This window comes from Varanus komodoensis, unplaced genomic scaffold, assembly GCF_004798865.1.
Source record: "Varanus komodoensis strain SLA01 unplaced genomic scaffold, ASM479886v1 scaffold25, whole genome shotgun sequence".
NCBI lineage: Eukaryota > Metazoa > Chordata > Lepidosauria > Squamata > Varanidae > Varanus > Varanus komodoensis.
The window spans coordinates 1,030,733-1,054,700 of NW_025335661.1; the positions used below are offsets into that span (position 1 = coordinate 1,030,733).

Here is a 23,968-nt window from a genome sequence, read left to right on the forward strand (position 1 = left end):
AGCATAATAGCCGAATTGCCAAGAGGATATTAAAAGCTCCTTGTGAACTGAAGAAGAACTTTGCTTCCAGCAAGGCCAGTCAAGTCAGGGCTTCCTGTGCATATCTGTGAGAGATGCCTTCAGACCACAGGATCACATTGTCCAGGTATCTTTCCTTTACCCAAGCTGATGACACCCATTCTTTCTTTTCAAACCACTCATGCTATGAAGAGATTGCTGCCAGTTCTTTAGTATATTCCTTTATCAGGTAATTTTCTATGGACCAGGGAGGATTCTTTTGTAGCACTGCTATGCCTGGGCAGCACCCACCTCTCCACCGTAGTGCGGAGCTCTGCAAAGTTGCCACGGAGTGCGGCAGCTTGACGCCATAACAGGAGGATCCCACTGTGCTCACTGCCTAAATATGAAGGGTAGCTCTGCAAAAGACAATGGCAAGAACATGGCAGGCAGGTTCTGGCAGTTCAACATGTTACTGATGGGGAGCTGTAGAAAGGGACCCTTCACTTTTGTAGCACTTACTGTTCTAAACCAATCTTTCAAATTTCTGTCCAAAATCGTATAGGAAAAGGACATAGGAAATACAATATTGGCATCCCTGGCACGTAGAGGGATTTTCAAGTGCACCTGAACTGGTTTTATAGATTTTCTTGTTTTGTAAGCTGCTACAAACTTTTGGAGAAGCAGAAGAGAAAGTGTTAAATAAGCAATTTGTAACTAGCCTGCTATTTCTACCACTGCACCATGCACAAAACTGCTAAACTAAAAATACAAATCAAGGAGATGCTCCAATGCTCCAGTGTTGCGACAAGGCTGACATCGAATCTGGCTGAGCAAATAAATGTTCTGAGCAAAAATTTGGCCGAAGTATATATGAGCTAATATTTTACCGTATAAATGAGTATATCTCAGTGCCTGTAAATCTGTACACATGGCTTACTGTTAACAACAACAACAACAATAATGGTGGGGTGGTGGTAGTAGCAGCTGCAGCAGATTACTAATTTTGCTGATTCGAATGGGAATTTAAGTTTTTCCACTGGATCCAGACCCCATCTCACAGAAGAGACTTTTCAAAATATTGGAAGAGTTCCACTAACACCTTGGTGGTCTCAGTTTCATAAAAGGCTAATTCAATTGCAGTTTTAACTAGGGTACTACTCAGCAGGTTACCAGTGTCTGGGTACACTAAAGTAGTGGCAAATTTGACATGGGAGATAGAAGTGTATCTGGGTTGAACCATGTAAAAAGAAAACGTTAACACCCTATATGAAATTTGAATGGGTAAGATCATTATTTTTGTTCCAAGAGCCAGAAATGGCTTCCTACTCAAAATAGATAGTATTCAGGGAGAAACTGGGGTGCATGTGTGGGGTAAGGGGGATGCCTATCAAACAGAACAGTACCGGAAGGGCTAGGGGAAATCTATATGTTAGAAACAGAAATATTCAAAGTTAGTGGTCCGAAACTCCTAAATTAATGAGTGAATGCCAAGCAAAAGCAGCCAAAAAGTACAACTGACCTGAGTGTAACAGCTTTCAGCTTTAGGTATTGATAAACTATGTTGACTCAACAAGAAAAAGGATAGATGGAGGCCAAGCATTACACATTTTGGTGCACAGTTTGTTTACAGCATGCATGGATTAAGAATGATCTTTTAAGTAAAAGAGTCAGAGTCAACATGCCATGGGAGTTTTACTGTGAGTGCTAGAAGTTTTCCATTTTTCCTTCTGGCCAGGAATATTGGCATGGCATTAACCTTCTCATAGCACAGATGACACTGAGATATTATCAGAAGTTTGGTTACTAGATGGTACAGAAATGTAATAAGGTATGAGAGGCATATTCTGACTGGAGAAAGAATAATGGGATTTGTCCATATGCAGTGGCTTCACTGCCATCAATTTAACTTGACCAAAAAAATATTTGAGCACAAAAATGGCAGGCATAATGCATTAAATACAATGGCTTCCTCACTGAGTATTGTAGTTAGAGAAGCAAAATAGCAGTAAGTGGCTAGTCCTTAAAATCCAAATTAAAAGGCTGAGTGAATATTAGAAGAGGCAAAGTTGCGATATAGCAGAATCATCGCACCCTACAGCATCCATGGGAGAAGGTATAATTGCTCCCATCTGCATTTCCTACCCTCTGTAAGAACTTTATTTTCTTCTGCCTGTTTTTTCACATAACCACCACAGATGTCAAATGAGCTATAGACACTCAGTCCACAGGATCCAGCCTCCTTCCTTCTATCAGAGGCTCTCTCTACCTTTGCCCTTTATATGTGCACATATACTTTGGATAAATCCTGAAAGTAATGAGTAGGATAGACTCCAGCACTAAACATTCAGGGCAAGGTGTTCTATGTACCTGTAGTCTAGGCTTGTAGAAATGAAAATAAGACAAATATGAGTTTTGCTGAATTGTGAATGAAGTTGTTAATCTAGGACAACACATTGAATTCACTAACCCTGTAAGGGAATGAACCTATGGCCCCTAGATATTATCCAAGAGGCCATGGGATAGATTAGATTCCCAGCTCCAAAAAGGATTAGATGTCCAACTCCCTCCCACATGTCCTTTCAGCCAGCCAGAAGGAATGGCTCCAGTTGCTTTCTAAGGTCAAGAAAGTCACTTTCACTGAAGGTTAGAAGGCAAGATTCCAGGGGCAGGGGCAGAGAAGCTAGGCGGCTAGGATCCAAGGCTTCCTAGGGCCTCTTTAGCCTCCTACCCCACGCTGAAGCGCTGTCTAGCCAAAATGCAGAGTGGGTGGAACTGGGGGGTAAAGATCACTCTGCTGCTCTTCCATTCTGCACTGGATGAACATGAGCTTCCATGTTTGGGGGTTTACACTCATTTGCACAGGACTTCCTCATAAGAAGCAAAATGCACCTAAAGGCACAATCTTAAATACGTTTAGACTGAAAAAAACATTCTATAATTCCCATGTTATGCTGGCTGAAGAATGCTGGGAGTTGTAGGACTCTTTTGCTATTGAAAATATAGATCACCCTCTGCAGACTTTTTGAACTTGAACTCTCATCAATTGTAGCCAGCATGGGCATGGACAGGAATGGTGGGAGCAGGAATTACCATTTTGAGGGAAGGCTATTGTAAATTAACTCTTTCAGATTTGGGCTGGGTACTCCTTCTGAGAAGAGGTACATATTCATGGGGAAAAACACTCTCTACATTTTTTTAAACCAGGGACTGTACATTCTGTGAACTGGAATAATCTATTAAAAATAACACCAGTCAAATATTAGCTGGATTTATACCTTAACCCCTTCCCTCCTCTGCCTTCCAATTCCAGATCTGCCTCACTACCCACCCCCACTGCTATTTCCTTGCAAGGAAGGCCCCAGATGGAACCAATAGGTTTGCAGCAGGAGGAGGAACATGGGCTCTGGCATTCCCCCAAGGACAAGGCCTGAGAAATAGTAATTTAATATTTAATTCTGACACAAGCTGGAAACTGCCTCTCAGCAGGTTTCAGTGGTACCAGAATGGCTGAGAGGGAACCAAATTCATTACTCTACTTGACTCTTTTCCAACTTGCAGCAGCAGGAAAGAAACAAAGGAAGCAGGAGTGAGTTTGGGGACTGGACCAGGCAATTGCTGCTCTAAAAATGTCTCTTCCTTTTCTCCCCTCCACCAAAATAAATAAATAAATAATACATAAATAAATAAATAAATAAATAAATCCTGTAGTTGAAAAGATGAGAAAGAGGGAAAAGATTTTTCATGTTGAGCTGAACCAGGGAGGGAACAGCAGATAAAGGAAGGATAGTTGACATTCATGGAATTCTCTGGTTCAGCAAGAGTGCAGACTCTGCGAGCAGCTGGGCCAGTTTGCATGCTGAGTTGAAGAAGGAACTGGTCTCTCTCGTTCTCACGCACACACAAAACTGCCTACTACCTTCTGCCATAGGGTGTGATATGATGGTGCAACACAGAACATATGGATCGCTAATCACAATGTTGCAAAGCATTTCAAAATCTCAGCAATACCTCCCTGCTCTTGTGCCTGTGGGACTCCTTCTGTTCCAGCTCACTCCTCAGCCTGTGAACATCAGCAGCTGCCTTCTCTAACTCCCCTGCTAGCCTCTGTTTCGAGGATTTCATCTGGTCCAGCTGTTCCCGAAGCAGAGTATTCATCTGGGAAAGGCTGGTGTTCCTAGGGCAAAAAACAAAAATCAGGCCAAGGACTCTGTTTTCCTCCACAACCATCGCAGGGCACAATAGTTCTATTATATTCAAGAACTCCTTTATGATTCATGACCATCTATCAACAATCTTAACAACAACTCCACTGGAACTTTCCCTCTGTTAGAGGAAACTCTTCCATCAGCCAAAACTGGCAAAGAGGTACAACCTTCTCCAGAAAAAATGTTTACAGAATACAACATATCCAAGGTTCTGAGATCATTCACAGTGGGCATTTCACCTGCCTGGACAGCACTGCTGACATACTGAGCAAAGCTCTAGGGCTGTCTGAATCAGTCATTCTAAATGTTTGGTCTAAAGATTGTATTGCAGGAAGTTGCTCCCTCTCTCCAGGTCACACCTTTCTTACTGATATTATTTTTTCTTCCCTGTACTGTTCCCCAATTACCAAGCTGATGGTGGGGATCTTGTGCAAGTTGGGGAAGAAAAATGCTTGGACACACATACCCTTTCTTTCTCTATTGAGTACCAAAGAAAGGTAAAAACTGTATCTATTACTTTGTCCACTTTTGACCATGTTGGGATTCTACTGAGGTAATGTGGACCTTGATAAGAAAATAAAACATGACTTAAATTTCTGCTGGTGTTTTTTTTTTTAATAATGCATTAGCTAAATGTTTTATAAATGACTTGTACCTTTGAGTTTGTGTTAATTAAAATGGTTATGGTATTAAGTGGTCTGTTAAAGCAACGATACAAAATATAATAGTTTCTTTGCCTATTTATGCACTTGACCTTGTAGAGGTACCCCTGCTGGTGCTGGTAACTCAAACATCCACTTCTTGCTTTGCCAAGTGAATAAACTAAGATTTCAGAAGAACATCAGGCCTCTGACTGAAGCCACTGATATGGGAATTTTATGTGGGAAAGATGTGCCTTTCACTGATATGCGAGGCCACAGAGAAGCATCAAAATCAAAGTTTAAGGTATCACATGATTAGGAAAAGAATACTTTGTCTTCTTGAAGTCTCAACAGGAGTACTTGCAATACAAGGAACTGAATATAGGCTTACCCCATCTAAATCACAGTTTCAGTTCTCACTTGTGATTTGCAATAAAAGACCATAGAAACCTTAATAACCATCAGATGAATGGGCAGTGAGTCTACTGGTACAAGCTATAATTACACACACAGTCTAACAGGTAGATCATTAATCTCTCCCTTTCCAATGCATTTGTGGCAATAATCACAATTTTAAGAAGCTACAAGACTAATCACAGTTTTATTGTGAAGTGGCCTGGGAACCATTTGGCTAATGGGCAGCAAATGGATATACCAAAAAGCATAAATAAATCAATGAAAACGAACAGTAACTGTACCTCTTCTGTTCCTCCCCCAGATGGAGGAGAGTGCTCTCCAGCTCCACACTGTGGTCATGCTCAAAGCGGCGTAAGCGCATCTCTGTTGAGTCTAACCTTGTCTGCAGCTAGAAAGAAGGAAAAATGGGAAACAGAGCAACAACAGGAGATAAGGTATAGAATCATATCATTCTTGTCCTCATTATTTATGTACCTTTTCCCACAAAGGTATCAAATTGGCGAATGTAAGATACAATGACATAGCAACAACACTAACTATTGCAATAAAAACAACACAACAATGGTAAACCTGCTATTTTCAGGTAGGAGTTGTGGATGATGTACAGTGACTATGAAAAATGTGGTATGTGTTTGTGAACTGCCTGGAAAACTTCTTCAAATGAACACAGTAATAAATACATTCTGCAAAATTCTGATAGCCAATTCTCTCTTGTGAAAGAGTCTCTGTGCTCTCAAAGCCTTTCATGAAATGAAGCACCCATCTGGTTGCCTGTGTGACCCATGCATTACAAAAAAGACTGGACATTCATAAAACCTGTGGGAGTCTTGAAATTATATGAACTGTACAAAGAGTATTTGTACCAGATATGTCATTAGGCCAGGCTGTTTGCCAAGCACTCACTCCAATTAAATGTGCATGGCATGATGGGACAGTGACATGCAAAGTGACCACAGCACTAAAAGTCAAACTGCCACATGCTTCATCATTATCATTTATAGAATGAAAAGGGTCATACAGACCATCTGTTTCTGATGCTCACACTCAGAAGTTTTCTCCAGCAATTGCTGCTCCAGTTCCCCACATCTTTTCTTGTACTGCAGCATCTAGGCGATAGAGTAGAAATGACAAGAGGAATGCATAAAGAGAACTGAGAGAGAAGGCAAGAAAGAACAAAGGAAGGAAGTGGAAGTCTGGGTAAGGATATTTACTGATGCAAAGGAGGTAGAAATCTGATGTATCAGGCAAATAGCAATAACTAAAGTCTGATCTATAAGGCCAATGGTAATTGCTCCATTGTTTAAAAGAAAAAACCAAACCAACCCATTCCTACAGAGAAATATGAAAAGCTCCTTGGATTGCTACCAATACTTTGATGGGGATCATGTGTGTGGTCAGTGCAATAAAATATAGACTAGGAGAGAAGCCAGACAAACAGAATGTGCAACATACATTCACATCTTAAATTATATCATGACATTCCCCTCAATATTAAAATTGCCAACCTATATTTCAATACCAGTCCCCACCTTTCTACAGGCAGTTTGTTGGACAATGCGTAAACAGAATGCTGGATTAGATAGGCCTTTGCACTGATTCAGCATGGCTCTTTTAATGCTGTTATGTGTTCTTTATCCGAAGCAGATTCCATGTTAAAGAATATACCAAGTTCAGATCCCACTGTTTGCGGGTGTTATCTAAAAGTTCAGAGATTTTCAGAAATGTTGCATTTGAGCCAAAGCTTTCTGTGCATTAGTAATAGCCAAGTCATTCCAGATCTGTAGACTGGCTGTTTGCACATGTAAAAGAGGAAATGGCAGGGGCGAAGGTGGGAAGTGTCCTTCTTATTTGGAATGCTCCGTGTACAACCCCCAGTCTCCTGTTCCCAACCCCAAAGTTCCAGGTAACATAATCACATAAACATTATCATGTTCATTTCTATGCAGCCCAATAACTGAAGCTCTCTGGGTGCTGTACAACAATTAATAAAATACCATATAAAATATGAATAACAGTAATAACCTCATAGAATTTCAGTACATAGATCGAAAAGCCACATGTTTCAACAATGTAAATAACTAAGACAGGTTAATACCTAGAGTGAAAAAGGAGGAAATCTAGTGGATACTATCAAGCCCCTGGTATGTGCCTGTAGCTGAAGGTATTTGGAGGCAGTGAGAGCAGCTAAGAAACAGTATCTGGCTGCCTCCATTCAGTTTTCTCTCTTCTGCCCAGCAAAGTTCTCTAGGATTGTCTGGAGCGACTATATGCTGGCCTACGGACACCTTGGAGTCATCTGAGATCTGCTGTAATATATTTGCTAGGTACCTCCAGGAAAAAAAAATCTATTGCATCTACCAGGACTTGGACTCCAATAGCAGTGGAAACAGATGAGATATCCGGAGCACAGCCTGGTCAAGTTTATTTGAATGAGTTCCAGTTAGTACAACTCAAAGGTATTGACAAGGTGCTTGGACAGGTTCATATAGCCATGTTTGTATTGGATTCTTGCCTGTCTTTGCTAGTAAAAGTTAGCAAGGAGGGAACTGCTAGTTGAGCCAGGAAGGTGATTAATGCTTTTTTACGAGAAAGAGTGGTCCCATGTCACCTCAAACAGGCAGTGGTGAGGCACTCCTGAAGAAACTCACTCTGAACCTAGAAGATTTCAATAATTTTAGGCTGGTGGCAAACATCCCTTTCTTGGGCAAAGTTCTTGTATGGGTGATTGTCAACCAGCTCCAGAAACTGATTATCTGCATTCATTTCAGAAGGGGTTCAGGTCTGATTCTGAAACAGAAACAGCTCTGGTCGTCCTGTATGATGACCTATGCTGGGGGAAGGACAGGGGGAGCATGACCCTGCTGGTACTCCTGGATATCTTGGTGGCTTTCAAGACCACTGACCATAGTATCCTTCTAGTATGACTGACAGGTTTGAGAGTGAGGAGCACTGCATTGCAGTGGTTCTGCTCCTGTCCTGCTTGGATGGATGGATGGCTCCAGAAGGTGGTGCTTGGAGAACATTGCTCTGCCCCTTGGACTCTCCAGTATAGAATTCCCCAGGGGTCACCTGGCCCCCCATGCTATTCAGCATCTACATGAAGCTACTTGAGTGGGGTCATTTGGAGTCTGGAGAGTGTCATCAGTATGCACATACTGATGACATGCAGCTCTATTTGTCCTTTTCATCTTTAGCAGGTGAGGTTGTGGATGTAGTAAACCAGTGCCTTGCTGTCACAATGGACTGGATGAGGGCTAAGAAACTGAAGCTCAGTCTTCACTACCACTTCATTAAGGTAGCATAGAACCACTTCCTCCCACAAGGAAGCGCTGTTCACCTCCCTGGCCCACATGATTGTTTCTTCCCTGGTAGCTTAGAAAAGCCAAAAGCAAGGACCCAGTATCGATATGGTTGCACGAGCCTGTCCAAGAATGCTGTTCGCATTCTCAAGTTACACCAGATGAAATTCACCCAAAAAACCTTGACCAGGTTTGGATACCTCAGCTGATTCAACAAATACTTAACAAATATATTACAGCACACCTCAAACAGGTCTAAGATGTACTTGGCAGCCCCTAATGACCCTAAAAAGCTCCACTGGACTGCAGAAAAAGACTAAATAGAGGCAGTGAGCTATTGCCTTTTTGTCACCCCCAAAGCCTTTAAATATACCTGGCTAGACACATACACTAGCACTATGCACTTGCACTGGGAGCTTTTCTCCATCTGCACTCAAGGCTTCCCTGTTTTGTCGCACCACCCACAGTTCTAGGGTGTTCTATGAAGTCATGTGAGTTTTACTGTAGAGAGGGTACTTGTGTCATTTGCTCAGGTCATCTCTGTATTCCAGAGAGGAACCAGGGATTTGGCACAACTGTATCATCCAGAAACCCCCATGGACCCCATGGAAACCATATGGTTTCATTAACCTTGGGGGCAAAGCATCTCAATAGGCCCCCTAGTGCTGCAGAGGAGAGAAGTCACCATCAGTCTAAACCTCAGCAGATAGTGGTCCGATCGTGACAAAGGAAATGATTCAAAGTACCCCACCTTCAGATCACTATTCCCATGGGAACACTGGGAAAAAACAGTGTTCTCTATTGCATGTGTTGGGCTGCTGACAAACTGGCAGTCCCATGAATGTCACAGAATCTATGAAATCCTGAGTCATCCCAGATAGGCTGCTACTACAGCATAAGAATTTGTCATCTCCCCCTGTAGACATCCTTAGCCTTCATTTCTTGATGGAAATTAAAACAACACAGGTGGTTGTTAGACTTTGCTTTCCTTTTATGTTGCTGGGACCCACTTAGGGCAGGAAAGGAGAACCTTCCCTCTTGCAGGGAGGCTGCCCATCTATGCCCCATTCCTATCTCCCAGGCAGTCTTTTATTTCAGATCAGCAGCTCCTTAGAAATAACAGGTTTGACAAAACCAGTAAGAAGTGCTTATAGTTAATCAGCTGCTGATCAGAGGTAGGAATATTCTCCAACTGATCCTTCACCCCGCATCATAACCTGCTACTGAAGACCCTGGTTTTCATCCCCATAAAATGCACTAGGTGAAGGGATTTAAGCCTCCCTACCTGACATGTGACAATGCTGAAGAAAATGGAGTTTTTCTGCCTGGATCAGTTGAACAGAGGGTTGTGAAGTCTGTACATGTGCATATGTGCATGAGAGGGAATGTTCTCTGCATGTGTGTCTATGAATGGGGTGTGCCTGTCTGGGTGAATGCTGGTGAGTGGAGTGATCAAAGCCCCCACTGTAGGCACCATAGTTCAGTTCTTAGGGCAATCTTCTCCAACTTTGTGCACTCCAAATGTGTTGGACTACAATTCCCCCAGACTTGCTGGATGGGGGATTCTGGGAACTGTAGTCTAAAACACCTGGAGGGTACCAGATCAGGGAAGACTTCCTTGTGGAAACCTTTCAGGAAACCTGGCCATAGCATTACCACCCACCTTGTTCTGCATCTTCTGTACTAGCTGAGCCTGGTGCTGCTGCCCATCCTGGAAGGCTTGCAGCTTGCGCTTGTATGCTTTCTCATCTTCCTTGAACTGCTGTCTCAGCTGCAGGAACATTGTGCTTCCTTCCTCATCAACTCGCACTGCTTGTTCCAGCTACAAAAGCAAAGTGAACTTCCCTAATCCATATGGCAAAAGCAAGGGTCAGGAGGGGAACGGCAAGTAAATGAGGACTGGCTTACAAGTATAGTATGTTAGGAAATAACCCTCTCTAAGAATGAAAATACTGGCCTTTAAAAGTGAATTACAGCTCCACTGAGCTGTAAAGTGTTCAACGGGGCTTTTGGCTGCTTTTTCATGCTTGGGCAAGAAAACTAACATTTCTCTAAATCTCAAACACAATCTACATGCATAGCAAATTTGGTAAATGTAACAGAATTCATACAAATATACATATTTTATATAATTCTTTTCCTTCAGATTTGTAAGCTCCTCTGAAATGCACAGAATTTTAGAATGAATAACATCTCAAATTTTAGAGAATGAGGGGTTAAACTGTGAAAGAGGATTATGGACAAGTGTATTTAGTCTTTGATCCTAAATACACTTATTAGGGAGTTAGCCCTTTTGGACACACTGAGACTTATATCTAAGCAAGCATGCAGGGACTGATCAAATAGTGCCCTTGATACTATATGTCAGGGTGTTTCAGGCAACTGATATACAAGAGAGGGGCCCTTTTGGTAATGGCACCATGATTACGGAACACCTTGCCTTTTAGAAAGGCTCAACCACTTTATTCCACCAGAATATAACATATCTATGTTATACTTATTCTGGCACTAGGGAAGATTTTTAAAAAATGTTACTAGGCATTATAAAAATTAACTTTTCTTGTTGCTGATTTTGATTTAATTTTGTCTAATTAAAACATCAAAACAAACAATTGAAATAAAGTATAAGCTCTACTCCCCACCTCAAAGAAGCAAGAGGTCCATCTACTCTGGACTGTGGGATGCATGTCATCTAGTACCTGAATCATGGTCCCTTTTCTTTTGTGCATGTAAACCTGACTTACTTATTCTAATACTGGATTCTTGGGCAAGGTGCTGAATCAGGTAGCTCCTCAGTTGCAGGGGTTTCTAGTTGAGGATTATCTATGTCATTGTGTCTTTAGGCCTCATTATGGGACAGAGACTGTTGAGCTTGATTTGTTCTATGCCAAGATCTGGACACAGAAGTGCCCCTGTTGATTTTGCTGGAGCTTTCAGTGGTTTGATGGCATTTGATTCTGGTATCTTTCCGAGGCATCTGTTTGAGGTGGGACTGGGAGGCACCATAACACAGTATTCCCATTTTTCTTGGAGGGACTATTTTAAAAGATGGCATTGGGGGATTCCTGTTTGATATAATAGCCACTGGCCTGGGACTTTTCTCAAGTTCTATCTTATCCCCTGTGCTTTTTAACATATACATGAAACTGCTAGGAGAGACTGCTTGAAATTTTGAGACCCAGTGCCACCAGTATGTTGATGACACCCAACTCTATTTTCCTTTCCAACTAAATCCAAGGAAGCTAACTGTAAGTCAGTGTCTCATGATGCTAATAGACTGTATGAAGGCACACAAATTGAAGCTTAATCCAGATGAGACAAAAGTACTTTTGGACAGTTGGAATCAAGTTATAGAGGAGCAAGGAAAAAGGATTCAACCTGTGCTGGATGAGGTTACTCTCTCCTGAAACTCAGTCTTACACTCTGGGTTATTTATTTTATTTAAACAACTTATATGCCGCCCCATCGCATGAGCTTTGGGGCGGATTACAATCATAAAATCCCGCATAAAATACAAAAAAAAAATCATCAAATAAATAAAATACATAAAATAGCGGACACAGCCTGGTCAATTTAAAATCAACAAATAAACCATTAACAGTTAAAATAGCATTTAAATAAAAAGGTCTTGGCCTGACGCCAAAAAAACAAATAAGGACAGCGCCAGACGGACCTCACTGGGGAGTGCATTCCATAGGTTGGGCGCCACCGCAGAGAAAGCCCTCCTCCGAGTACTCACCCTCCTAATATCCTTTACGGAGGGTTCCTGGGGAAGGGCCTCTGCCGCCAATCTCAGGGGGCGGGAGGGCATATATGGACGCAGGCGCTCCTTTAGGTAACCAGGGCCTAAGCTGTTCAGGGCTTTGTAGGTGATAACCAGCACCCTGAATTGGGCCCGGACTTCAATGGGGAGCCAGTGGAGCTGACAGAGGACTGGAGTTATATGAGAACAACGCCCAGTCCCTGTCAGCAGCCTGGCAGCTCTATTTTGCACCAATTGAAGTATCTGGACCATCTTCAAGGGCAGCCCCACATAGAGCGCATTGCAGAAGTCTAATCAGGAAGTGACCAATGCATGCGTCACTGTTGCCAGGCAGTTGTTCTTCAGGTAGGGATGCAGCTGATGAATCAGCCGAAGCTGAAGGAAAGCGCTCCTCGCCACTGCTGTCACTTGAGCTTCCAATGATAGCTCTGGGTCGAGGAGCACTCCCAAGCTGCAGACCCTGTCCTTAAGAGGGAGTGCAACCCCATTCAGGACAAGGTCAAAGTCCCCCATCCCAAAGCCCGATCCACCTACTAACAGGACCTCTGTCTTGTCTGGATTGAGCTTCAGTTTATTGGCCCTCATCCAGCCCATTACCTCGCCAAGGCACCGGTTCAGTACAGCCACTGCCTCACTTGGATTGGTGAAAAACGAGAGGTAGAGCTGGGTATCATCAGCATACTGATGATTCCACAGCCCACACCTCCTGATGACCTCTCTCAGCAGTTTCATGTAGATGTAAAATAGCATGGGGGACAAGATGGAACCCTGCAGAACTCCATGGCATAGCTGCCATGGCGCAGAGCCATAGTCCCCCAGCACCACCTTCTGGAATCAGCCATTGAGATAGGCCATTTATGAGATAGTTTATGTCTGGGCTCGGCCTTGAAATGGGATACCTGGTTTCAGAGGCAGCCAGAAGTGCATTTACGCAGCTGAGACTAGTGTACCAAGTGTGCCTGTTCCCAGAGATGTGGTTCAGCCAAGGTCACTCATGCCTTAATAGTTCCATTTGGACTACTATAATGTGCCAGCATGGATCTGCCTTTGAAAACTATTCAGAAAATTCCCAAACACTGCAGCCAATGTCTAGGCAGAAAGCATTCAACTCCCCTATTATAATAGCTTCATGAGCTAGTGTCTGTTTCTGGAACCAGTACTTGATGATGGTGGTGGTTTCTCTATGCTGGTTATGATCTATAAAGTCTTGGGACCAGGTTAGCTGAAAGACTAACTCTTCTTCTATGAGCCCCCCACCCCCACCCAGTTCTTAAGATCTTAAGAGGACATTCTTCTGGGAATGTCACCTTCAGAAGTGTATTTGGTTGTAATGCTTCTGAAGATCTTCTCAGTGGTGGCTCTCTGTGGAAATCCCTGTTGAGACTAGGTTTGTTTGCTCTTAAACACCAAAGGTCCTCTTAAATGAAATGGAAGGGTATCTGTTGAGGTGGATGTGTTTTCACACAGTTGTTGTGTTTTCATTATCTCTTATTGTTTTGTGTTTTAATATAAGTAAAATAAATAAAAACCTTGTAAGCTATTCAGGCAGCCCTTTTCACTCGAGGAACAGGGTCAACATGCTTAGACGAACAGATAGGAATATACTACATCAGCTCTGATACGTTTCATAATTTGGTAACACAGAGTCCCCAAGAAAGCCAAAGACACCTAATGGGACTCAAATCTAGTGCCTCTTCCCACCTAAGAAATTATTAGGCCATTTTTATTCACTGTAGTCATCACTGGAGGTTAAGGCCCTGCTCTGTGTCCCACCATCATGTGCAACTGTGGAACTCTCTGGCCTGGGAGACTCAGCTGACTTCTGCTTTTAGACAACAGATCAACACAGCACTACTTAGAAGGCACTAACCTAATGCACATGACCTCTATAGGCAACTATAATAATTCATATTTTGTCTAGATTTGTTTCTTGTTTTTAAGCTTCTGTTATCCTTTTTACTGGAGTTTGTTTTTACATAGTCACTATCCACCTCAAGTGTCCCATTAGGGATGAAAAAAGCAGAGTATAGTTATTTAAAACAAATGTTCACTGTTTTCACCCCACAAAGAGGGCTTCCTTTTGTGCTCAATTTTACCAGTTCAGTAATAAAAAAGTGACTCTGACCACATGTAAGGTACCTTTCCCTTATCACTGAACAAAAGCTCGTCTTTACACACCTAGGATTAGGGAGCAAGGTTTTCAAGGATGATGATTGGATTCAGGCTCAGCATTTTTTTTTAAATAAATGTCATACTGTTTAAAAGACCACTTTTCTCAGTAATTTGTCTCTAAAGCAGGGGTCCAGAACTTCAGACCCTGGGGCCAAATCCTTCTGTCTGGGGGGCCAAATTGGCTCTCCAAGATACCCCTAGCCATTTCCCCTGGCCCTGTCTTCTTCCCCTCAACCAGTGATCATTTGTGGTTTCCTGGCTTTTCTGCAGTTTCCCATATTCTAAAGGGTGAAATGTCTCTCCTAAGGCTCAGTTACCAGCAACAAGCGCTTTAAAGCTAAAATAGCCTTCTATTTTTGGCTCCTCCCCTTTGGCCTTCTGTCCCATCAACCACTGGAATGAAGCCCCCAAGGACTTCTCCAAAAGGGAATTCATTCTGCAGACTGAAAGAAGTTCACCCGTCCTGCTCCAATCTGTGGTTTCTAGGCACAAAACCACAACTAGGACAGGATAAAAATATGTCTACTCCAGTTAAGAATGAGGTGTCCTGCACCAACATCAGAAAGAGGAAATGCATACATGAATCAAGATCTCTGTTCTACTTTCCCAACAGCATTCTTTCTATTACTCCTGTTCAGCAACAGTCAACAGCTGGTACAGGCAGCAGTTTCGGACTGCTGCTGGAATATCTTTGGGAAGGGCTTGGTGCTGAGTCAGACCTGGGTCTTCATGCCTGTCATGAGGAACTGGAGTCAGGGATTGTTTGGAATTAACATTATTTATGCTCCTCTGGATGGGAACTTTTGTCGGGCCAAGAATGTGCCCTTGCCATGCTCTCCAGGCAGCAAACCAAGCATCCCTCCCTCCTGGGGAACATGGGAGGGATATCGTTAAGCACCATGGCCAGCTGCAACCAAAGGTTCCAGAAGGGAGCAGTGTGTGAAAAAGGGACCAACATCCTGTCAACTCTCACACGCCTGAGGAAATATCAATGGGCTATGTTTGCACACTATAATCTCTCTCCATTTGCACATCAGAATGTGATTCCTGGCAGTTCCACTTCAAAGGCTCATTGCTGCAGCAGAATGTTAGATGGCTGGTTGGATTTAAAAGCCATCTGCTTTGCCATTCTATTTCTGAGGCTTGCTTTTCACAAATAAAAATTCTTTTAAAAAGTACTATTCGTATTCTTTCAGTGATCTCACATTGACCCACATTAGGCCTATTAAATATTAACATTTTGCTCTTAACAACATGCTTACCCACTCTAGCGTGGGAAACACACTCCCAGTCAAGTGCCCAAATGTAATCTCCCAAGACAAAGCTGATGATTGGCAGCAGCTAATATACATCTCTTAAGGCCACATTTATTCTCAAGAACAGGGAAAACTTGTGCCCAGTCGAGTATTCAAATGGAAGGGTCACTTTATGAGGATTAACTGCACACAATAAAATGGCTAAAGCCAATATTATATCCATGAATGCAAACTATTTTGAAAATAATTATCTGGGAGACAAAAAGAGATTTCTTAGAAAGCAATCAGATGGGTATGTGATGCAGGGCCCTAAGCACAGAGCCTTCTGCCTATCCAAAGCACTTTCAGGCTTTTGTTGGCAGGGCGAGCAACTGAGGCTTGTTCCATCTCCAGTTTGAGCCAATTAATCCACTCTCTTTACCAGTGACAGGGGCTAAGAGGCTGTTGGATCCAATGGATCCAAGGCCTCTCCCCTCCCTGTCCAATGGCTTGTCCCCACCTCACTTATTTCTTCCCTTCCTGAAGTTGGGATACTCTTGAAGTTTCTTTCCATGGCAGCTAGAAGTTGAGGTATCCATCCTCAGTTAGGGACACCCACTGTACTCTATGGCCCCTCAGAAGCTGTGTAGGAGTATAAGATTACTCTCCTACCATCAGTTCTGAATGCATTTCAAATTAAACTTCTTAGAGCGGGCAGGTTTGATGATACTTTCACACCCAGGGTGGCTCCAAGGCTTAAAGTTGCTTCAAGTTGCCAGGGGGACCCTGCTGTGCCCAACTAATGATTGAGTACAGTGGCAGGCCTCAGGCACCTCTTCAGTCCTCCTGCAGAGAACACCAAAGGAGCACTGAAGAGAATGTCAGTGTACGTTCATGTTAATTCAGTATTATGCCTTCCAGCCTCACTCCCTGTGCATTGCCAATCATGATGTCCTTAGCTGCCCATCAACACCAGCTGCAAGAAAGCATGGTGGGTAATCCATTTGACATGGAGATTTCCACTACATGCATGTGTTCAGAAGAGAAAGGCATTGCCCAGGATTTGTTCCATAGAATGATGGATTTCCAAATCTCTTCTTACTCTCTCACTAATGGCATGGTACTTGCTAGCCAGCTCATCCTTCTCTGCCCGGGTTTGTGCCAAGAGGTCCTCAAGGCGAGAGAGTTCCTTCTGCAACAAGCGGTTTTCTTCCTGCATACTGACTGAAGTGATTGTTTCTGATAGACCTGGAAACAGAAATAAAAGGAGTGCTTAGATGCAAACCAGGCACACTTAAACTGAAGGCATGGAAATGACTCTGAATGTGCACACTACATGCAGTTGCTTGGCAGAGCAACTTGAATTTTAGGACTGAATAGGACTCAAAATACCAGTGTGTCACTTGTCAAAATGGATGTACTGTTGCTCAGAACTGGGTGTAAGTAAGCATTTGACTCAAGAGTCGTGGTTCCTGGTTTAGGATGTAGGGCCTGGTCACAACTCATTGATGAAAGAAAGGGCCCTTGCATATTAACAGTAGCACTCTGCCCTTCAATAAGCTCCCAGGTTTCAGGAAGGATTCTGTCACTTAACATGAAACATGTGAAGAACAGACGGTGGGGTCTGACATTAAGAAGGGACTGATTTATAGTGGGTATTGAACCTCGGGCCCATGGGCCAAATTTGGCAATTTGGAGTTCTTCAATTGGCCACGTCTGCTTTCCTCCAACTGATGATTGATTGGTAGTTTCCCATCTTTGTACCATTTCCCCACATAGTTCCCCCAAGAGCATTAAGCTGAAACAGGCCCCTTTTGTTGTCAGTTCCCAGTCCATTGGACTCCAAGGTCTTCAAAATGGAATTTGGCCCTTGGACTGAAAAAGGTTCAAGTTCTTGACTTATGATAGCTGAAGTTAAATTATTTAATTTCCTATATTTCTGCAGGGGATGGGGAAGCATTTTCTTTGATTGGCATTTTAATATGAAATAACCTAATATGCACTTCTCAAATTAATACATGAACGAAAAAACAATTTTGGGAATGGAATGAGCAGTGAAACAGGTAAGTCCATTCATTCCTAATTTCTTTGCAACAAGACAGAAGCATAGCTCATTCTTTTCTCTCAGTGTTGGCTTCCCATATGATGGCTCATGAGATATCAGGCAGGCCGTTCATGTGTAAAGCCACAGAAGTTACTGTGATTAAAAAGTAGAGAAAAAGCCTCTCTGTGATCTTCACTAGTTTTATCTCTTTGTTGTGTTATGACAGATAATAAGCAGATACCTAGATTATCAGAGAAAGAGGATGAAGGTAATTTGTATTACTTGCAGCATATGAAGAACCTCTTTTTGAAAAGATAAAGAGAATGAAATATACCAGGCCATAAACTGAAGACCGCATTTGGATCTTCTACACAAGGATTACAGAGCAGAGCAGAGCACTTCAATAGAATTCCTTTTCGAATTTTTTCTACTTTTCAAGAAAGCATTTTCCATTAAAAGTTTAGTGTTTTAGTCTAGCAAAGCAGAGTAATATTGTCACTCAAAGTGACAGGAGCCCATCTAGGTTGATTCAAACACTTCTTTGGACTTAGAACCCCTGTTCTCTTTTTCTTTCCAGTCATAGGCAGAGAAACATTTGACCCATTTGCCAAGAGCAGCTGTTGCTAATATTCCATGGCACTCTGAATTACCCTTTTTACCATGGGCTGGAAGGAAAAAATGTGCTACCACATACCTGGTGATAGTGACTAAATTTACTGACAAGTTCTTCCAAGAAAGATGGTCTTCAGGGCCACTATGAAGCCAACCCTGCATGCCATGTGGGGAACTGTAGGGGTTTCAAAATGATCCTCCCTGTTTCCAGGGATGTACTTGCAAGTGCTTTATGCTTCCACCCAGTACCTTGGGGTGATGGTGGAGACAAACTCTGTGTGATAATCTGTCGAATCCTAGCTGGGACTGTTGTGGGTACAGCTCTCTCTCCTTCACCACGCACAGTCAACACTTTGTCATCTTTGCTTGCTTTGGGATGCAGCACAGTATCCTCTAGTTTCTGAAATAAAGACAAAAGTCAAACTCTGGCAGAAAAGCTTGCTGAGCTTTATTTAGCCACTGATGAGCCCAGAGGGACAAATATTTCTATGCGCTGGTTGAGCTCCATTCACAAAGAGGCCGCAAGGCAAGGTCACACCACTGTCTCCCAAATGTCTCATGGTTCCCTGCTTTCTCCCAATGTCCATGCATGGGGCATAAACCATTGAGAAGGGGAAAGCTCTACATGTGTAGGTTTTCAAAGGAAGTAGAACCCTGCGTGATCAGTCTTTCAGCAGTCAGAGTTCTGCACATGTTCTTCCCTCTTAGATGCCCAGACTCTACCCTCTTAGCTGGGTTTGAAGAGTTATGTCACTTTGGGATGGGGTCAGTGGTGGGACTTTGCTGCCCCTTTAATTGCACTGCGAGGGATCTACTGTCAACTTAATCCGTTGAAGAGTTTGGTGTTCCTAAACCCATTGAAATGAATAGGATTTGGCACACTTGACTAGCCATAGGAACAAAGCTCTTTGGCTCAACTGACATAAGAGTATACAAAATACAGTTGTCATAACTATTACAATTTTTAAAAAGTTGACTAAACCAGATAACAACTGGGCTCGTATGACATCCTAAGTCTCAAGGATGGAGGGGGGACGCTTAGTGTGGCATCTGAACCCACTTACCTCCTGTGGCTTGTTACTGGGTTTGGGAAATCCACTGAAGCTTCATGTATGCTTTCAACCTGGTCAACAAGACAGGCAAGAGGCTACAAACACTTTGGACAGAGCCCTTTGCTCACAAGCAATCTTGTTCTCCTGGCATCAGCAGAGGTATGGAGTGGGGAAGTGGATGACAACCATTGAAAGTGTCCATGTTTGCCCACTGTGTTTCCTCAGTGTTCCTGAGGTGATGCCTGGGATACCAGCAGAAGGACTGATAGGGGAAAAGATGCCTCAAGACCTCCACTGTGCTCCATCTCTGGGCAGGCACAGCAGTCCAAACCCACCTGGTGTGCTCTAAGACCAATCACTGTGAAGTCCCACCATGCTACATAACAAAAATAAATGAAGCACCTTCATCAGCATGGAACACAATGTAATATTTCAGAATTGCTGCACACAAGAATATGAGCTTGTGGCGGCATTTGGAATATTTTGTGGTATATAGCATACTATTAGAATCTTTTCATGCAAGAATATTCAAAACTGAAAAGTGCAATTAAAACCAGTGGAAGGTAGTTTTATACCAATGATAAATCCACCTTTTGGACATTTAATTGGAAGCATTTTCAGGAGTTATCATCACAAATAAATACTTACATTCCAATGGCATAAGAGACTCCAGAACACTGTTCTGAAGTAATATCACTTTAAAGTCATACTACTGGAAAGGGTAATTTATGAGGTCACTATTGCTCATCATATGTCAAAGAATGGCTGCTAGTTGCTTTTATGAGAGCAAGTGAAAAAAGGAGACTGATATCAGATAAAGATGAAATCACAGTATGGCTCATTGCTCATACCAGATTAAGTTACAAAATTGACACAAGTAGAAAGAACGGTTATTTGTACACTCAGCTTCAGCTAAAGTAAAATATGACAAACCCGTCTTTTATAAGGACAGAAAGACACCGAGGAATGAAAACCACACAATTACATTCAAATGTTGAATGACATGTTTTTGCTCCTGCTGCTATTTTAAACACATTCAAATGTGTTCAATATATTTAAAGTTGTTAGCACATAAAGTTAAGAAAGAAAAAGAGAAGAGATTGATCGTGAAATTGAAAGACAGAGAAGGACAGCTACATTCACAGGGTGCACGAATCAAGAAAATAGTGGAAGACTTTTTTACAAAGCTTTATCAGAAGGAGGAGATTTCAATCGAGAAAGTTAAAGAATATATTCAAAAGGGAAAGTTACCAAAACTACCAGAGAAATATCAAAAATTATTAAACCAAGAAGTCACGATCATGGAAGTAATAGAAGCAATCAAGTGACAAAAGAATGACAAAACTCCTGGCCCGGATGGACTACCAGCCGAGTTTTACAAGTCTTTCAAAGCAATTTTTGCTACACTCTTAAAACACATATGTAATGAAGCATTGTTAAATGCTAAGATACAGACTACTTGGACCGAGGCAAATATCACATTAATACCGAAAGAAGATACGGATGTAGCACAGATTCAAAATTACCGACCTATATCACTATTAAATGTGGATTACAAAATTTTTGCTTCTATACTTGCAGAAAGATTAAAGAAGTTATTAATAGACTTTATCCATCCAGACCAGAATGGCTTTTTGCCAAAAAGACAAATGAAGAATAACCTGAGAACTATCTTGGATATTTTAGAATATTATGAGATACATACCAAAAAACCAATGGCCTTATTGTTTTTAGAGACCCAAAAAGCCTTTGATAATGTTAATTGGCAGTTTATGAAACAACAGATGATTCAAATGGAGTTTGGTGAAAGATTTATGAATGTGATATCAAGTATTTATCAAAAGCAATCGGCCAGGATCTTAATTAATGGAGAACTTTCAAACCCTATAGAGGCACATAGGGCCAAAAGGGCACAAGACAAGGATGTCCTCTGTCACCCCTCTTGTTCATTATGACTTTAGAGGTACTGAATAGATGTGTTAGGGATGATGAGGACATCAAAGGAACTAGAATTAGAGATGAAAGTTATAAATTGCAAGCATTTGCAGATGATCTGGTTTTTATAACAGAGGAACCTTTTTCAACAATGCCCAAACTTCTACAACGGATTGAAGAATATGGTGAAGTTACGGGAATGAAAATAGAGAAAAAATGAAATTGTTAGTTAAAAACCTTACGTGAGAACAAAAAGAAAGACTCCAGGAACAAGTAGACTTGCAGATTGTTAAAAAAGTTAAATGCTTGGGAATCTATCTTAGCTAAATGTACTACCTTGAAAGAAGACAATTATGATAAATTCTTGAAGGATATTGAAGGCTTTTTGGAAAAATGGGCCAATTTACAATTATCTTTGATGGGAAGAATAGCTCTTGTCAAAATGAATATATTACCTAAACTTTTGTTTTTGTTTCAAATGATTCCCATAAAAATTGATAAAAAATTCTTTGATGACTTAAACTTTCATATCTCGAGGTTTATCTGGAGAAAAAAATACCCAAGGATTAAATTAAAAATGCTTCAGGAAGCTAGAAGAAATGGAGGTTTTGGTCTTCCTGATTGGATGTTGTATTATCAAGCGTCTGTTCTAACTTGGCTAAAAGAATGAGTAACGTTGCGAAATAAGAGAATTTTGTATCTTGAAGGTCATGACTTGCAGATGGGATGGCATGCTTATATGTGGTATGAAAAAGCTAAGTCACATGGGTCCTTCCTGAGTCATTTTATTAGAAGATCTTTAATGTCAGTGTGGGAAAAACTAAAGCTAAAACTGTATAATAAGTTACCAAGATGGCTTTCACCTATGGAAGCTTTTGTATATCCAAATGTATTGAACTTTGAAAAGATCGTAAGATATGGTGATATCCTGGATAAGGATGGTGGCCTGAAACCGGAGCAAGAAATACAAGAACAGGGACTTAATATTTCCTGGTGGTATAAGGTGCAGATGCAATCAAGATATGCTAAGGATTGTAAAACATGGGGGTTCTATAGAGACCTAACAGAATTTGATCGAGCGATGCTTAAAACAAATGAGAAAATTATTAAAAGACTATATGATTTTTTACTTGACAGGAAAATGGAAGGAGAACAGGTTAAGGAAACTATGATAATATGGGCACAAAACTTTGGATTTAATGTTGAACTAGAAAAGTGGCAAAAACTATGGGAAAGAAACATTAAAGTAACTTTAGCAACTTTGTATATAGAAAACTATAAAATGTTCCACAGATGGTATTTGTCACCAAGTCAACTAGCTAAGATGTTTCCAAATATGTCAAATAGATGCTGGAAATATAAAAAGCACCCACTTTATGTTTACATGTGGTGGACTTGTGACAACGCAAAAAAGTACTGGATTAAAATATATAGATGGATGGAGGAAATATTACAAAAACCCTTTGCTTTTAAACCCGAAGTTTTCTTGTTAGGCATTATACCAGAAGATGTTAACAGACAGGAAATCTATTGGATTTTGCATCTAATTACAGCGGCAAGGATTGCATTTGCTCAATATTGGAAAAGTGAGGAGCTGCCCACGGATGGATTGATTCTAAGAAAGATCTTGGACTGTGCAGAAATGGATAGACTGACTTTATCGTTGAAGGAGAAAGAGGATACTGATTTCTATTGAACTTGGGACTCTTTTTATAATTGGCTGGAGAAACGAGACTTGGCATAAATTTAGAGATGTTTTTCAAACTATGATTAACTGGAATTTGATATTAGAATGTTAAAAAATATGTAGTAGGAGGTTGACCCAGTGAATCTAATGTTAATGTTTGTGATGTTTGATTTTTTTCGTCTTAGTTTAAAATTTTTAATATATATTAAACATATATTAAACATATATATTATATAATAATATATATTAAATAATATATAAAATTATATATATATATATATATATATATATAAAAAGTTGTGGGAGAGTCCAAGACCAGAAATTAATTCATGCAAAGGATGAATAGGGCTCGCACATGTCCAATTGTGAAGTTTTTACAAAGTTTGATAATGCTAGGTGGAAACATTCTTAGTTCTGTTATCTTTTTGGGCAGCTGCAAACTCACACAAGGATCTTACTCACCTTAACTTCTCTGTATTTTGTTGCTAGAATTGTGAAGCTTCATCACTGGGACTCCTTGTGTTCATAGAACAAGAATGATATACCACATCCATTTCACCTAAAAACCAGTTATTGCTATGCCGACAAAGCTAAAACTGTATGTATGAAAATGCAACAACACTGCCCTCTACACCAACTAAATTTGCATCGTTTCTCACTGAGACTGAAAGTAACAGAAGAACCTGGTCTGTACTTCATTTTGAATATTGTTTCCAATTGTACCTAGATAGTACTCTACTATCTAGGAACCAATCCTTTTTATTCATTGTTTTAATCTTTCATTCCAAATAAAGTTTTGGTAGCAGCTTGAGCTCCTTTATGCAAAGCTTAAATATAACAATAAAATCAGTGCTGTCATATTCTCAATTCTTAAGTTTTTCTGTCACTTTGCATAGGCAAATGTCA

At 41.3% G+C, this 23,968-nt stretch overlaps 1 protein-coding gene across 1 annotated transcript in view; it reads right to left on the reverse strand.

Moving 5' to 3' along the window:
• Nucleotides 1-23,968, reverse strand: part of LOC123024687 (rootletin-like) — a 117,522-nt gene that overhangs the window by 85,465 nt on the left and 8,089 nt on the right. The window contains exons 2-8 of the mRNA XM_044432732.1: nucleotides 18,638-18,788; nucleotides 16,835-16,980; nucleotides 10,226-10,384; nucleotides 6,286-6,369; nucleotides 5,545-5,651; nucleotides 4,009-4,174; nucleotides 310-416 (exon numbers count right to left, since the gene is read on the reverse strand). Coding sequence (XP_044288667.1) covers nucleotides 310-416; nucleotides 4,009-4,174; nucleotides 5,545-5,651; nucleotides 6,286-6,369; nucleotides 10,226-10,384; nucleotides 16,835-16,980; nucleotides 18,638-18,788 — 920 coding nt within the window. The remainder of the gene's footprint in view (nucleotides 1-309; nucleotides 417-4,008; nucleotides 4,175-5,544; nucleotides 5,652-6,285; nucleotides 6,370-10,225; nucleotides 10,385-16,834; nucleotides 16,981-18,637; nucleotides 18,789-23,968) is intronic.